The sequence below is a fragment of the Pagrus major genome, chromosome 7, assembly GCF_040436345.1.
Source record: "Pagrus major chromosome 7, Pma_NU_1.0".
NCBI lineage: Eukaryota > Metazoa > Chordata > Actinopteri > Spariformes > Sparidae > Pagrus > Pagrus major.
Genome location: NC_133221.1, coordinates 14,966,906 through 14,985,187, shown reverse-complemented (window position 1 = coordinate 14,985,187; position 18,282 = coordinate 14,966,906). Strand labels below are relative to the sequence as shown.

The 18,282-nt window shown below is 41.8% G+C and overlaps 1 protein-coding gene across 1 annotated transcript in view; it reads right to left on the bottom strand.

Annotated features, from left to right (window-relative positions):
- The window catches only part of cacna2d3a (calcium channel, voltage-dependent, alpha 2/delta subunit 3a), a 120,521-nt gene extending 111,885 nt beyond the window's left edge, over positions 1-8,636 (bottom strand). Inside the window, exons 1-2 of the mRNA XM_073470501.1 lie at positions 8,512-8,636; positions 8,084-8,165 (exon numbers count right to left, since the gene is read on the bottom strand). Of these exons, the coding sequence (XP_073326602.1) occupies positions 8,084-8,165; positions 8,512-8,636 (207 nt within the window). The remainder of the gene's footprint in view (positions 1-8,083; positions 8,166-8,511) is intronic.
- Positions 8,637-18,282: the final 9,646 nt, after the last annotated feature.

Genomic DNA, 18,282 nt, shown 5'->3' with positions numbered 1-18,282 from the left:
AATGTGTTTGTTTGTGCATTACTGTACTCCACCACCCAGTTTGTGTTTGTGCAAGATGATAGCAAGTACAGGTGAAGGTCATTAGGAGGAGGGGCCGCTGTTGTCCCACCGAGCTCGATTTGGCAGCACTCTCACAGTCTATGAGAAGTGTTGTGCAGATGGGGCGCAGTGCGGGCCTCCATAAAGTACAGCCAAACTAGGCGTGTGTTTGTGCGAGAGTGTGTGTGTACGTTGGCACAGCTGATGTAGAGGCCGAGGGGGGTGACTTGGGACGCATAGTGAGGCCGCCCGAGAGTGCAGCGAGTGCACGACATTGTGCTTGGCCAGCGGAACAATTTTTTTTTTTTTAGTGGGTGTGGGCATCGACACTTGCACCAAACGCTGGCATATCCCAAGATCCCCTCCCATGTATTCTTTAGCGCCATAGCTGCATCCTATCCATTATTAAAGCAGAGGGATGGAGGGAGAGGTGGAGAGACATAGAGAGGGGAGGGGAGAGAGACCGAGGAAAATAATTGGGGGGAGGAACAGGGGTGCAAAAACACATGGGTGAAGATGTTGATAGAGGGAAGAGTTGACAGAGAGGTTGAAAGAGAGGAAGACAAAAGAGAGAGCGAGCTGGGGTGCCAGTTCATGTTTAATTCTGAGCATAAACCAGAATTATCTGAGCATGCAGAGGTTTAAGGAGGTATTTGTGATTGATGGAGCAGCTGTAATGGGTCTGTTGTCCTTTCTTCTGTTCGGTGTATTGCTTTATGCGGGCCATCTTTACCTACAGCGCACAGGCTGGACCCAAACAACCGGCATGGATGATTGATGTGGACAGCAGCAAGTCACAGACAGTCCTTCACACAATGCCGCACACGTTAATGTGCTTAATAGTACTGGTCCCGCCCCTTTAGCAAGTTGGCTAATGTTTACTCGCTGCATACACCAGGTGAACAATCTGTCATAATTACAGAAATCTGTGAGTGTGTGTGTGCGTGTGTGTGTGTGTGTGTATACGTGTGTGTGTCCATTAATGTCCGGTGTACAGCCACGGTGAGATTCTCTTTATCTGCAGGCCGACAGAGGCACAGCCAGACCTGAACAGCCGATGACAGATGACAGTGGATATTTATCTTCAGTGTTCACATTCATCATCCAAACAGCACAGACACACACACAGACACACACACACACACTGTATGCAAACACTGAGAGTGTATGTGTGTGTGTGTGCGTGTATCTTGTGCAGAAACTTCAGGAAACTGGGAAGAAAAATCAACTTCCTCACTAACACAAATTAACTACTAAATCAAACACTTTTCACGCTGGCAAATAAACTTAGTCACAGAGATTGGGGATAAATCAAAGAGTTAAACCGCACAACAAGTCATCAAAAGACGTTTGATTTTCTAAGCCCACAAACACGGCGTCAGCAGTTGTGCTCTTAAAGAATTTAAGGTCTTTAATCCGGTAGCAAAGGGCCCGCTCCCTGCTCCAGAGCTCTCCACAGTAAAGGCAGGGTGTTTGATTCACAGTGGCTTTTCTCCTGCTTTTCTCACCAACAAAGCACTAATTACAGTATGAGTGAGTGGCTGTGTTGGCTAAAGCTGGCCTGCTAGGACATGAAAGGATAGCAGCACAGGCTGCACTCCCGCCTGCTAACGCTGTAATTAACTCTGTGACACGACATTCCTCCTTCTTTCCCTGCTTCTTTCCTCTCTCTCTCTTTACACACACACACACACACACACACACACACACACACACACCTCTTTCTCTTCCCTCTCCCTTCTACTATGAGCAGTGGAGGAATCAAATTTAGCAAGATCATGCTTTGGTCAATGAGAGCAAGAGAGGGAGGGAGCGAGAAGCAGGAGAAGAGATGGGAGGGTTAGGGGGAGGTTAGGGAAAGAGGGACAGTCATCAGTACACACCCCTACACACCCCCGTCCCTCACCTCATCGCCAGCCGTGCTGAACCAAACCTGACAGCTATTCAATTTTCCCAAAGCTAAATCTAATCTGCAGCCGTCTCCCCCTCACTGACACACTGTTACACTGGAACGCCTCAGCCATCACCCACCCTTGGCAGCAGATTGGCACCATCACACATAGTTCCCTCTCCACTTCCACACACACACAAACACACAAACACACACACACACACACACACACATATATATATATATATATATATATATATATATATATATATATATATATAAATATATATATATATATACAATGTCATCCATAGGGCAAGAAAAGCAAATAGAGGGCAAAAAGAGAAATAAGTAAAATGCTTTTCAAATGAGTCTGAAGGAAAAGTGATGGAGTTTGTTCTCACATTTTAAATTTTTCATGGACAAAAAACCCTTACTGTAACAACTAAAACTCAGGTGAAAGCTATCATTTGTGCCTCATTTTTCCCTATCAAGCTGAAACACAACAGTTACCATACAGTCAACACCGAGGTTGTCTAAATTCATCCAGAACATAGTAGCAAGTAAGTCTGTAAAGCTTTCTGATTATATATCTCCCCATAGGATCGTATAAAATCCTTCTTCAAGAATACAAGTCAGGTGGAGAAATAGTTTTAGATTTTGATTTATTTGTTTAAAAGCATCTAAAAAATTGACGGCACCATCCTTTAAAGTGTCATTTGTGAGTATTTAAAGAATGTCGACCTCTGAACATTCACACATTCCCCATAACAATACTGTGGATATCCAGCACTGAGTGTCCTTAAGTTGTAGCTGCGGCACTTAGATTCCTATAGGCTCTCTGTATATGTGAACAATAGGAATAACACAGAAATCATTCTTGTATTGAGTTTAGCAAATTAGCTTGAAGACATAATCTATTTCTAATCTAAATAAAACTTTTTTCTCAACAAATGAAGGGTAAAGAAAATTAGGTAAAAGAAATAAAAGGCACTCAAACTACATCCATTTCTTTGACACAAGTATGAAAAATGCAGAGCGTTTGTAAATAAAAAAAGAAAGGCCAAATCAAATTAAAACTTTAAGTGCTGTTTAATATGAGGACTGAGTGGGGAAAAAACTCATATTGGGAGAGTCATTCTTCCACTGTTCACTGTTCTCATCCAAATATGTAATTAATTTTAAATGAACGTGAAAAACTGAAATGCATAATCATTTCCACTTCAGAATTAGGTAATTAGTCATGCTCTTAAATCTGGTTAGTGTGACTAAAATACATATTCAGAACAAAAAAAGATCTCTTTCCCCAAACAGACAAAACATCCCGAGATCCCGTTCTGTAGAAATATCAATTCATGTTTTTGTCACACAAGTCTGCAGTAGATCAACGCACATCGCTGTTGTGTGTACATGACACTTACGTCATTGTGTGATTCAAAATTCACTGATCTTACTTAAGTACATTAGATTATGTGAAACACAAGCAAAATAGACAAGCAGAGCATTCATGTACAAGGGATGCTTTATAAATAAAGATTGATTGATAGAGTTTCAAGCACAAAGGTCGGTTTTATTATTTTTTTGAAAAGATGACACTGGTAAGGTTTCATTTCCGGGTTTTTTATCAGTCATCATATTGTATAGTATAGAACTAACATAATATACTGCATATGTAAAGTTACTTGATTATATTAGGTAAGTGCAAAATTCCGATACTGACATGACGGCCGATACGCACACATTTTTTGTGATGATCCATCAAATATGGCTATCAAACACTTGTAACAGAGATATGTAACTGAGGCATGGTACTTCACAGTTCAACAATAAACTTTATCGTCTTAAATCAGTGCACTGATATAGTTAACTTACTGGGAATTTAATAATTATAAATTACCCCAAGCACCTTTATCTGCAATTGATCTCTATAAAAAAAATGTTTTCGTATCGGTGCCATTCGGGCTGCATATACTGTAAGAGAGACTGATATATCTTGGATAGGCCAGTGACATCGGCCAACTGATATATCAGTCGGGCTCTGAATAAATAAATATTTTCTTTTTTCTGAAGATTTTTAAACTGTATTTTACTTGATGCTCGTACATTCATTTGAACACAAATCACTTAGCGATAACAAACTTATTATTAAGTAAGTACTAAGTATTTCGTGGCAAAGGCTGATGACTGCCGACATCACTGGATTCAAATGTAAAGACATTTGTCTCCTCCCTCTCTTTCTCTCTATACTCCATAAACCAGCTTGTGCATGTGGTGCATCTCTGTCTAAGCCTTTTTCCTCTTCACTGGATGACTTTAATACTATATATGTTTCATCCACCGCTTCTTTTTGAGGAACCACTCAACTCTGTCTTCTGTAGGCTAATTCTTTAGGAATATTGTCAGCAGAGATGTGACTGCCCCGCTGTAGTAAAGGAGAACGGTGTGGCACCACTCTGTAGCAGTGACCATACGTGTGCACACACACACACACACACACATACACACACACACACACACACACACCACCCAGACACACACTCTTCTTCCCCACCCAGGCAAATCGATTCCAGCATACTCTTGTCACACATCATTACACCTTCCTATCATCCTCGGCTCTTTTGCTCTGTATATGCGCCTTTGAGTGTGAGAGAGGGGGTGTGTGTGTGTGTGTGATTGAGCATGCTTTAAGTAGGTATGCAAACTTAACACACACACACACACACACACACACACACACACACACACACAAACTGCAAACACTATCCCCCGCCCTCAGGTTACTGCTTATGCTTTTAAAAATAGGAAAGCAGACGTGCAAGGATAACTTTCAAGACAGCGGCGGTGGCGATCCCACAGAATGATCATTTGTCTGGTATCTTCCATTACCAAGAGGCTTGAAGTTACTTCAGCGTGGAATAATGTCCCACTACTTTGATTCCAGGAAGCCATAACATCAGTGAGGTGAAAACCAGTCCAGCCAACAACACACACACACACACACACACACACACACACCACACACACTGAGCCATCGCAGCCAGAGTGGCTCATATAGACAGGTTGCTCAATGATACATGAAATTAAAGATTTCAACAAAATAGCAGTGAAGAGGGTAAAACACACAGAGCCAATTCTAACAATCAGTGGGAGATGTTTAATGGGTCTCAAGCAGAAGACTCCCGTCTTTAGTACGAATGTGTGTATACAATACATATTGTCTATATAATGTAATAATGTACAGTGTTCATGTGTTCATACAGTGCATGTATTTGTACATACAGTGATGAGAATACTGCTAACATCCGATTGGTGTAACAAATTGGAGGAGTTATTGATCATGTGGTTTTTTTTTGTTCTTCAGGGACACACAATTGTGCATACACACACACACACACACACACACACATATGCCCTGACTAACCTTGAAACAAGAGCTGTTTCCGATGGATACAGGAAGCGGGCTGTGGCGTGGGAAGGGAGGACAGATCAGGACAGGAGAGGAGAGGAAAGAGGAGGGTGGGGGTGGAAGGTAGATGAAAGGCCAAGTGGAGTTTTTAAAAAAATTGAATATTTAAAAAAAAGTGTGTGAAAACAGCAGCAACAAATCCACTTATTTTAACAAAAGTCATATTAAACTTTTTCAATTTACCCTAGTAGGCTCGTCTGGGAATTATATTGTTTCACAACTTAATGGTCATAAAATAATTTAATTGTCTATTCAGAATTGATCCCACAACCCTGTTTCATTTGGAGTGAAATGACTTACAGCATCTTAATGAATTATCTATGAAAATATTAAATTAAGCTACTAATGTGTTTGGATTAGGGCTGTCAGTCAATTTAGAAAGTCATTTATTGCATGGTTTTACGTTATCAATTATGATTTATCACACGTTTGCACTTTTTTAAGAATAACTCTCATTGGAGAGGATTAAATTGGAAGCCAAATCTGGCATCAGATTAATGCAGAGTCTGCACAAAGGAAATAACTAATTCTAATTGTAGCGTTTCGACTTGGAACACAAAGTAACAGCGTGAGCCACGATGGATTCAAGACTTGAAAACTGGACCAAAATTTGAACTAAATATAAAACCAGGAGAAAAAAGTTGCTTCACATTTGCTGGCTCCAACTGTTTTTTTCCATTGTAGAGTTTTAGTGAAAAAGGTGGTATATATATATATATATTTATATATACATATATATATATATAAAACATACATTTCAAAGTATTTCAATACATGTGTTTACATTATGTTCTGGTCTGATGGTTTCAAACATTCAGACATAAATAAATTATACTATGCTGTACACTGTGAGCAAAATGCCTGAACAATCAAAGAATTCCTTGCGTGTGTCTTTGTATGCAGCATGATTCAGGTTGAGTTGCATGCATAGTGTATTTGTGTTTGTGTGTTTGTGTGTGTGTGACTTATGCAGAGGTATGGTTATTTCCGAGGGAATTTAGTTACGCTGGGGTCACAGAGATAACTGAAGAGAGACTCAGTCCATCTGTCCCATGCCCAGGGGATACACAAACACACACAAACACACACACACACACACACACACACACACACACACACACACACACACATACTCATGCACACACACAAGCCTTGGTCCTTTCTCTTCGGTACCATCCTCCCCTCTATGTACAACAGTGTACATCCCTCATTCTTTCTATGCCTATTTAAAAGCATATGTGCCTTCAGGGGAACTGTGGTCCCTCCTCAGCTTTTCTGGACAGCAGCTAATAGACTGTACCGGACACGCAATGGAGCACAACATACAGGACACTGTGAATGCATGTGTGTGCTGATACATCCTGCACACATCTGGCGATACCATGCAATCCAGCAACATACCAGTTTGGGCTAAAAGATGCACTTTTTCCCCACAAAGAGGTCTCCAGTCTTTTCTTTGCTCAATTAACCCCGCGGCCTTCATTTGCATTTCATAAAGAGGTCGTCACTCTGTAGGAGGGTTATCTCCTTTTTGGAGGCAGAAAAAGATGAGAGGGGGGAACAGTTTTTATCCTGTCAAAAAGATAACACCACTCCGCTGCCTTCTCAACGGCTGATGAAATACATGCTATCGGCCCCATGTGTGTCTACGAGGCTTTGCGTGTGGATATACAGTGTGTGGTCATGTGCATACTTTCGTGTGTGTGTGTGTGTGTGTGTGTGTGTGTGTGCACTCATGTATAGGGCACATATGGAAGTGACAGACACATGTCCTGGTTGTGCAGCAGGTCTTCTGCATCCACCAGTACCCTGAACTGTTGCCCCCAAGCACAGCATTGTGTCTGTGCAGCTTGGCCTTTTATCCACCGGCTATCCATTAGCCAGTTTCGACTCATGCTTCATCAACTGACCCTCCATTAGAAAAATTTGCATTCCATCACACTCAAATCTTGCATTAATGCAACAAAGCGGAGTGTAAAAGGGACCGCGGAGAGGTACGAAAGAGGTAAGGGGGTGTTGGAAATGTGAGGAACATTCAGTTGCTTAGCGAAAAAAAAATTGCTGCTTTCAGGAGAGTGTATCTGTGTGTACGCCCGTGCGAATGCATCTGCCGGAGTGCTTGAGAATTGGACACTCATTTGAAAGGCACACGTTCTGAATAAGCTTTTAAATCTGCGCCTACCTAGTTGACATGCATTACCGATTCTCAAGTGGCTAAAAAAGCACAGGACCCACAGTTTTAAGAGATGAAGAGTGACATTTCTCTCAACGCAAAAAAAAAAAAAAAATACTCAGCAGCAGTCATTTCCTCTCTGACGGCAATTTGAACAGTCTGAAAAGGTTGCTTAAAGCTTTTAAACAAACAGTTGCTTTACACACAGCATCACATAATTTCATCTTTGCCAAAAAAAGAAATCAGTAAATGCAGTGTGTGTCTCTTACACACTAGGATGCTGTAAGAAAACCAAAAATATATATATTTCATGGATAGTTGAGCTCCTCTTTGAAAGGAAATCTCCCCTCTCCTCTTTCATACTCAATATTTTGCCAGAGTTTGCCTGTCCACAAGAAAACCCTGCTCCAGTTGAGCCATGTGGATATTTGAATAATATTTGAATCCTTTTAGGTTCCTGGAGGTACTTTCAATTTGACACCTGAAGTTGTATTCAGACAGTAAAAGCGCTCACCTTCTGCAGCAGCTGGGAGCCGGAGTACTTTGCAGAGATGGACTTCATTTCCCCACCAAAGGCTGAAGCCCAGAGCTTCACCCTGCAGACACACAGGAGCAAGATACAGAGACATTTTAACATCTAAATACATACAGTATAGGCTACAGTACAGGGGATTGTCTGTTTTTTGACTGATGATGACTGATGCATGAACATTCATTTGCAACCCTACTAATTTTTATTTAATACAACAAAAGTGAGATATTTGGGGGGATGGGGGGGCATCACACACAATGCACACGCCATTTAACAGCAGTGGGAACAATTCAAACAGAGATCCAAACAGGCCATCAAATATTCTGTGCAGAGTATTTTTTTAATCGTGGTTTGAAACTTGGAGAATCAATTGATGCGCGGCACCTCTGCGTAAAAGAGCATGTACTTACACGGACGGAGGGATGCTCTGGTGGGTTCCTCCCACCTCGGTGACCCTGGTGCTCAGAGTTGAGAAAAGTAAAAGCAGACACGCACACCACGCACTGGAGACCACGCAGCTCCGATCCACCTGCATCTTGGGCGAAAGCACCCTCCCTGCACGCACACTGCGAGTTTGGCGCTTTTATGCTGCCACCGTGGATATCCCCCCTCCTCTCTCTCCCAGTGAATCCAAGAGAATGAAAAGAAAAGGAGAGGGAGAAAAAAAAAAGAGAGAGGGAATCAAAAGTCACCTATGCTGACTGACTGAAGCGTTCATGGCAATGTGTTCAGCTGTTTCTTGGTGCGGGACGCGGATGAGCCGCGATGCGCCCTGGCGAAGCAGCGGGATCCTCAGCTGTGTGAGTTATCCAAAGTGCCGCGGTGTGGCCCCGCTGACCGGCGCCGTGCTCACGGCTCTGCTGCTGCTCGGCGGAAAGTCGAGCTCGACTCCTCCGGCAGGGAAAGTCCGCTCAGACGCTTTGTTTGACCGACCTCACCCGCAGAGAGCAGAGAGTGGAGGTTCAGGAGGGGGGGAACCGGGGAGATCATCAAACGATGCAGCGCACTGGAGAGCACGCCTACTCCTCTTGAGTGATGCGACTAGCGTCCTCTCTCACTCCCTCCCTCCCTCTCCCCCCTTCTCTCACTTTCTCTCCTCCTTACTCCCAGGATCTGAAGAAAGGCTACCGAGGATGCTGTTATTGTTGTTTTTGAATTACGCCATACTTCTGCCTCTCTCTTTCTCTTTCTCTCTCTCTCCCTCAGCCACTCATGGGCTCTAATACGAGGCTATAATAGCTAGCCCTTAGCTTTCATGTCAGATCAAGTCATGCACTGTATGCCCAGTTCAGTGAAGCAGGAATTTCTGGCAAAGTGCTGACAAAAGACAGAGAGGGGGAAAGGAGAAAAGAAAAGTGTGTGCGTGCATGTGTGTGGTGGGAAACGTGGGTGTCCGGGCTCTTGGCGGAAGCAGGGAAGAACCCGATGATAAGTCAGTTAGGCTGCATAAAAAGCATGACAGTTGAGTGTGCTCTGCAGCAGCGTTGTGCCACTGGCATATGGGCGGTGAAAGAGGATGAGAGAGCCCCCAGGCGACGGACCCCAGGCGACGGATCCCTTTCACATAGAGCTGGAAGGATTCTGGCAATGCTCGGTCAGGGGATCAACACCGACTGAACAGCCTATTTCTACCCCTGCAGAGGTGGTGCCCTGTTGCTTACAGGCCTCCCTCACCTTTGACATGCAGTATGTGGGTCAAGACCAAACCGAGTGAGATCAGAAGAGAAACATAGCGGTACACAAAGAAAGTGTTGTGTTCCTGACCCCTTCTGCTCTGTTTATGATCTCCGCTCATGCCTCTGCCAGAGTAGGTTAAGCATGCTGGTCCTACAGTGATCGTTGCACATGACACATGATGTTACAATCCACTGTGGTTTCAGTCATTCACGCTGCACATCTGATCACCAGTTTATGCGATTGGCCACTGCAATGTGACGTCCAAGCTGCGTTCTTCCAAAAGTTGAGCATGTTTCAACTTTTTCGCCGCAACCGGCTGCACTTTTTTTTCTCCAGAACACCCTGCGACCAGCACCGCCACAGCCAAAACCAAAAATTACCATCTTCATTAAAATGAATGAGAAGACCTGCGATTTTGGCCACACCACCTGATTTGGTCTAAATCCAGCCTGAGTTCAAGTTACTTAGTCCACAAAACATTTCTGGAGCTTCACACCAAAACAATGTTTGCACTACTCTCTTAACAGATGGGGATTGTTTTAAAATAAAAAACACACACACAAGAAAAAAACATAAAATGGCTCTGGATACAGTCTCCAGAAGCTCCAAGATGCTAAATTTATTTGAAAAGACAATATTTACACTGCCCACTTCAGATGGGTAAGCTTTTAGCGTCTTTTCAAGTCAAAATGGGAGTTGGATTACGCCGGATGAGCTGAATGGAGCCATTTTATGTATTTTAAAGTTGTTTTTTTACAATTCAAAACAAGTCCCCATCTACTTCAGTTGTTTAGGAGGATGCTGCAGCGCTGTTTTTCTGTGAAGATCCGGAAATGTTTTGTGGACTACAAAACTTCCTCCAACTTTCCATTGACTTGAGGGTGAGTAGATAATGACTGAATTTAAATTTTTGGGTGAACTTATCCTTTAAGCATCATCTCCCTTGAGGTCAAGAGATGACAAACAGCGTTCAGGACAAATTTATTTTGGATTTAAGGATTCAAAGGAGTCAAGTCCTTTATTGTGATGTGCAGAAATAAACAAGTTACCAGTGCAGTGAAATTTCGATCTCTTCCTAATGTCACCAAATAAACAATTTAAAATGTCCTCGAAACAAGAAGGATAAAAACAACCACACATTCATATCCACTCACATACACTCATGCATACTAAGGGAGACGATTGCAAAGAACAGTATCTGCAAAATGACAGATGAGATGTCCTGGAAACCCGCAACAATTGTTGTAGTCGGACAGATTTTTCTTTACCTAATGTATGTTTTATCCGCAAGGCCAAAGTCTCCTCTGAGAGTGTTTTTGTCTATAGGAATATTACCAAGCGAAGCAGGGCCATTTCACTTGACAGTTCTACGCAGCCTGAATAAAAGCAGTAAGTGGAGAGGATGGCCAAGTAAAAACCGACATAAAGCATGAAATGGAGAAAAATATCTGTGCAGTTCAGTTCGAGAAAGGCTTCGCCATGAGGACTAGAGGGTGGATAGGATGAAGATAAGTTATTTCTGTCCTCGGTTCTTATTTGTTATTTTCATCCCATTCTGGTCCTTTTATTGCCGTACCCTCCAGATCTCCTTCACTAGACGTCTGGACTGCTCTCCCTTGTTTACTCCAGTTTTTGGAGCCATTATACAGATAGATGATTTTGTGAACTTAAGTTGAGCAAATACTTGTAAACGCTGAAGCAGTTTCAAGGTAAACAAAAGTCTGATGATAATAACATTATGGCCATAAATTCCTCATGTGGCTTATCTACTCCCAAGGCTTGTTTCTTTCTGTCTCACCCCCCTTGAGACAACACTATGTAAAGCCACTCATGTCCCATGAGATGCCATTAGTCTCCCAATCCATTCTTATAATAGCTTGTAGCCATGTTCCAAAAGATACAGCTAGTTTGGAGAGGGAAGAAAATCGTTCCAGTGATATTATTCATTAACATAAAAAAAATGTCAGTTCTGTAACTATCCAGGGACCGACCATTTTTCCACATAATTCCTAATGATAGATTCATGCACGTGAGCTAGAGACATGTCCCAGGAGATTTTCTGGATGGTTGGGGCGTTGAGGTAGGAGGCTAAAGTCTGGATTAGCAGGGGATTCTCCTACACAGTATAGTCAACCTTGAAACCGAGGTGTAGCATGCAGCCGCAACGGGGATGAGGTTAATAATGTGGCGAGCAAGACCTGAAATTATTAGAGATCATGAACAAAATAATGCAGTGATAGATAGATTTATTAATATATTCATAGATAATAAAGTGCTGCACACACCCACAATTCATGCAAAGAGTGTGGAGAAGAATTAGTCATGGGTCACATCAGAGGAGGAAAAAAAAAAACATCAAAGACTAATGACCCAGTGCTCGTTTCCATCTTCACACGCCCACAACCCCTCTTGTTTCTCCTTGAACCGCCATTTCCTCGGTGCTGAACGCTGTAATCACACCTGACTTTGGAGAGCAGAGTGTACCAAAGCTGGTGGTAACTGGGCTCTACTGTACCTGACATTTCAGCGAAGAAAAAAAAAAAAAAACATACTGAAAATTCATCTGTGATGGTGCCATTCCTTTGTTATCCAATAGTGTTGGCTTTAAATCCCCCCTGACCCCCTAATGTAAAACCTGCAGCATCAAATACAAGATAAATCCTTATCTTATCCTTTTTTTTTACACTAAGAGCATTATTTTTTGTTCATTTTAAAGACTAGATAAATGAGTCCCTGAATGCCTCATCTCATCTCAACTAGCTGCAACTCTGCTGAATTAATGATCCCCTCCAGACAAGTTTTAAGACGTACATAAAACACTCTATTTTGAATAATAAGTCGTGACTGATACGTCCTTTTTTTTTCTCGCAAAAGTTCAATTATCTTTATTAAAATTTCCATAAAAGTTCCAGGATCTATGAATATGTAATTATCTTTTAATTTCCAAAAGTTTAACTGCTGGACACAAGATTTCTCAGTGTATGTGCACTGGCAGCACGTTCTCCCTCCAGTGTGTCAAATACAGGAGCCTGGTAAGTGGCCTTTTGCTTCTAAGTTGATGCTGTAGTTGGCCCTCTAGTATCACTCCTTGATGCGTCCCTCTACTGCAGCAGTATAAAGAGTGAGTCCGAGTCAGGGATGAGCCGGGTTGGGCTTTCCCTTCAGAGTCAAGAATGATTTTTTTTCACGTTATGTTACGTAGGTAAGTTAACATATGTGAATGACGAAACATACTTCACGTCACTTACGTTGCAGGACTGAATGTAGTTATTTTAACTCAAAGTATGATCCTTTCCAGTGCCTAACCAGATATTGGAGACAAAAATCATTGTTGTGCCCAAACATATAACCAAACTGTGACTGTTTGACAACATTTATAACATTCGAAAAATCATCATATGTCATAGTAAGCGTACTGTTTGTCAGCCATCTTTATTTTGAAAGTGTAGCCAGATGTTGCATATTACATATTATTGCTAACTTGACCATGGAGCCTTTATTTTGAAAGTGTAACCTAACATTATGTTATGACATTATTGCTAATCTGACTGCAGAGCCCTCGACATGCAAAACTGTTCCTAGAGGGGTAGGCAGAGTATTATAGTTTGAAGTTTACGTTCCACTGAACAAGCTGCTGTATTTGACGAATTGGGAGTGAGAACATTTTGACACTGGAGGCTTCAAGTCCTTACATAACACCTGTTTTGGCTGGAGATTGGACCTCAATTGACTTTCAACCTATTGGTGATGTCACAAATCATGCTCATAGGCCTTAAAATCTGATTTTTCAGTGAATACAGACAAAACAGAACACAGAAAACAGCCTCATAGTGTCAAACTCTGCACACACATCATTCTACACAGTGAAGCTCAAATGTTCAACTGTAGGAACAAGTAAAAAAAAAGGTTTGACTGGAGCTGATCTTTAATATTGTGGTGGAGGGATATAAAGACACAAAAAACTATGTTTATAATTCATCTAAAGTGCATTTATCATAAAACATCCGACGACCGTATATGGAACAACTATTGCACGAAGAAGCTACATGTTGTGTTGTTGTTCTTGATCCTAAGCTGATGAGATGCTGTTGACTTTACTAAAAGATGACTATATGTGGCTATGAGAGCTTCATCACTGTGCCATGTTGCCTTTTCTGTTGTTGTCCCTAGCTTGACCTCAGGGCTCGCAGCTATCCTGTATCTCTAGCAGCTCATTAGCAGCAAGGTCAATTCTGCATACCACTACAGAATAAAGGATCAGTGGCAAAGGCGCAGGCATACTGGCATGATTGAACTGGATATGCTGATACTTCAATGAGCTTCCTGTATGATTTTTCTTTTGTATCATGCTCCTCATGGTCCAGATTTTTACTGGACTACTGGCAATGATCCCATGCCTATAGTGAGCAGGGGATAGGGAATTGCACCCCTGACAGCGCTATGGTCATCATAATCAGATAAGTTTTCCTTCCTCAAGGTCTACAACAGTCTCCATTAGACATTCAGTCACTATTTTTATGTTAAATTATGGGGATTAGGTTGTTATATTCTATGCTTTGAGGTATCGCTGAGCAAAAGCATCTCTGCTCAGGCTGGTTTGTATTTACATTAGAAGGCGGGAGGCAGCATCGATGTTCTTATCTGTATAGACAGTGATGGAGCTCAGTCCCATTAGTGCCTGGGAATTTCAAAGCACTCCATAAATAATTCTTTGTTACCAGGCTCAAAACTCACCTTGCTCCAGAAATACTCCCCTTAATTCAATTAATAATGAGATGTCTTTCCTCCATCAGCACTGGCAAAGAAACAGACGACCGTATTTGATGAGATGGAACGCAGCCGCCGGTGGAATATGCACTGTCATGGATCAAAATATCCACTGCATGCAAGATTCATGGGCCCGAAGAACAAGGACAAACTGCACCAAGCTTCGCCATGGCAAACAGCAGGGGGCGGTGGTAGCCATGATGAGAGAGAGGTGAGCTAATGCCTGCTGTGTCACCTGTGAAATCAGGACTGGAAGAAAGGATGATTTCTGGGCTTTCCTCCATTACTGGAAAGTGTGTCCTTGAATTAAACATTTGATGTCTAATGTTGGCAAAGGCTGTCTGTGCTTGTACAAGTAAGTTCTTTGAAAAGGAATGTTAAAGCAGATGGAGAGTGAATGAAGGCTTTTGGGAGAAATCATGGCTGTCAGAATACAGTACACTAGGTTGAAAAGATGATTCAAAATGCTCGGAGATAGACTCTGAGATTCCTCCGGTGCCGCTGAAAGGTAGCCTAATTTTCCAGACTGGCATCTCTTCTTTAGAAAATTGCTGTGGATGTTGAGATGTCATTTTAACACATTTAGAAAAAGTGAGGCAGGTTTTCTCCACAGGGTGCAATTCAGTCACATTAAAAAAACTACTCATTATTTATTATATAACATGTAAAATCTACACTTTAGACATGTGTGAAAACCTGACTGATATTAAAGAAGGTGCATGCCATATACTTTTCAGTTTGTAAGATTGAAAGTAGTTCCTGAGCGATAAAAGTTCAGAAATTCCTTCTTGGATAAATGGCGCAAGAGACGATCAATCATGGCTAATGTTCCCATTTTCTCTCAAACTTTCACCTGAGAGTATCTGCATTGCTGGCCTAAGGCACAAGCACAATACAGTTAGCAGCTGCTTAGGGCTCCAAAGCCTCCAGGAGCAGATCATAAACTTGAAGTCGTCTATTCAGTTTTTGAATAATTTAGGTATTTTAATTAATCATCTTTTTTTTTCAATGTTTTATGTTTGCACTTTAGTGAACTTTGCTGAAAGGGTATTGTTCAGTCACGGTCATATCGTTTTCTGCTTAGGAACCAAATGTCTTGGGTCATGTTTAGATTGGAAGGGTTTTAATGAACACATCCAGCATGGTTTCTTAGAGGTATGTAGTTGTGATAAAAGTGCTTACTAAAAAAGTCAGATAACAACAAGATAGTTTGGTCTTTTAAGGCTCTCTACAAGGCTCATCTAATTTATTACTCTATTCAAGGATGAAACATTTCATTTATATCTCTTTATACTGCATATTATACATTCTGAAAAGAGCATATTAAATGTCACACCTTTAACGCAGCATTGTGCAAGAATTGGTATTTTTTGCCATTTGGTGTTCCTACAGTTTCAGTGCAATTCACTTTTACACCACTGTCGCATCAAGGCAATCTGCAGCAGCTCCGACCAGGATCATATTTTATGGGGAATTTTTCCCCTCTGATGTCTTCAGGCTGCTCTGCCTCACTGAAAACAGTGTTTTTGTGATGGACAGATAGCTTAACTTCTCGCTAAAGTAACCGCTAACTGCTGCTATCTGTAGCTGTCGTTAGCTCAATTCCTTGAGCTGACTCTGCCTCCACCAGCCTTGGCCACTGGGTTTGGGTTACGTCAGAAAATATTATCTACTTTCACTAAATTCTGTGAATGACGTTATAAATTTGTGTTTTTATACGGTAATCAACAATTCTTGTTCATGGTGATCTGATTAACAATAAGCCTGCTCGACCGAAGTTACATTGTGCAAGAAGAGACGTCTGAGGCACGGAGTGGGAACGAAACCATCCTCCTTAATCCAAGTCAATATACCATAAAAATGATTTTAAAGCTGATATTTAAAGGTATAGCTGTTCCAAAATGCATTTTGTATCTGTACATATGTATGCTCTTTATGATTGCATGTACTGATTAAATGCTTCCAAGATCAACATAGCTGTTCTGATCGGATTAACCAACAAGTGAGTAAATAGCTACTTAAGCAAGTACTTAGGTAGTTTAAAGTAAGACAAGCTCCTGTACAGCAGTCAGATCAGGAGGAGACACAGACCAGCACAGTCCTACATCTGGTGTCTTCTGACAAACAGTCAATAGTTGAGAGAAAGACACAGCTTCTTCAGCAAAAGAAAAGAAAAGAGTGGGAAATGAAGAGGCCAAGATATCCTGTGAAAAGCAACAGGAGGAGACAAGAGTGAAATGAGTGCTTCGGGCTCTCTTAAAGGACGCCAAAGATTAATTTGTCATTGAAAAAATCTACAGAATGGGATGCATATTAGTGACCATAATTGTGCTTAAAAGCAATTATACACCAGTCAATTCCTTTGCTTGCAGATAAGAATCAGAACATTAGACCCTTTATGAAAAAGAAATAGGCCGATGGAGGACTGCCAGTCCCATAATGGGGAGGGGAATTGTGGTCTTTTGGACCCACTATAAAGTAGTTGACAAAGAACATTATGAAACGAAGAAATACTGGCATATTTTGTTAAGAGTCGATGATCTATGTGCCTTCGATGCGATTCAAAACTAAGTTTCCTTAGTTGTGCAGAACGGGAGAATGACAAACATTCACACCGACCACGACCTTCATGCATACTCTAAAGGCGACCAGAGTTCCCCGCCACCAAACTGTGCGGCAGCTACAAGAACCTCAATTAGCCAAGTAATTAGGTCATATATCAAAACAATGAAGCGCCTGGGTGAGGAGGGACAGAGATGGCTGGAGAGGAGATGAAAGAAGCCAAAGACAAAGAGGGCGGATAGTGTTGAATGAGGAAAAGGGAAAAACAAGGGAGTTGGAGAACACAGGTGAAAGGACGACAGAGAGAGAGAGAGACTGGAAGTGATGGGAAGGAGTCATCTGCTTTCAAGGATTGATGAACAAGAAGGAACAAGAAGGTGCCAGTGAATTGAAAAATAAGAAACTGGAGCACAGAGTGACAGAGGTAGAGAAAGAGGAAGATTTGTCAGTCTCAATCTGGTGTTTAGAGTGTGTTGGAAATCAATGACTGTCACCCTGGTGTCGAATCAGCATGGATCCACACACTCCTGGTCTGTGAGGAAACCAGGCCAGTCTTACAGTTCTGGTTACTGTCTCCTTCTCCACCTCCCTACACTCGTACTTTGAGGGTAATTTATTCGCCAAAAACACAAAGTTAAAGATGATTTTGGTTGAAGGCGCTTCTTTTTCAATTTCCTATAGACATCGCAACAATAATGTTATTGTAAATTCATTTATTCATTTGGCCACAACAATCGTGTAGTGAATATCTAACATGGTGACAGCCCTGTTCTAAACCGTCATGTCTGCACTGCTGGTCTCCTGAGGGCCAAAGCTTCTCATAGCTTACAGTTGACACGGTGTCCTCACACCAGGGTTGTGTTCAGATGCAAAGCAAGCTGGGTAAACAAACAGAAAGTAGGGAATGTTCACACATACACACACGCACGCAGACACACTCACACTTACACACATCTTCTTAAACGACAGTAATGCTAAAAGCACTATGACAACATGCATAATTAAAAGCACTCTACCTAAAAATAGAGGGGTCGGAAAGAGAGAGTAGAGAGGTAGAAACAAGAGAAGAGGAAGAAACGAGAGACAGACAGAGAGCTGGGATGAGGGATGTCCACGGCAATAACAAAGTAGAAGAAGAAAAAACCCTCCACTGCACAAACTGTTTGGATAAGTCT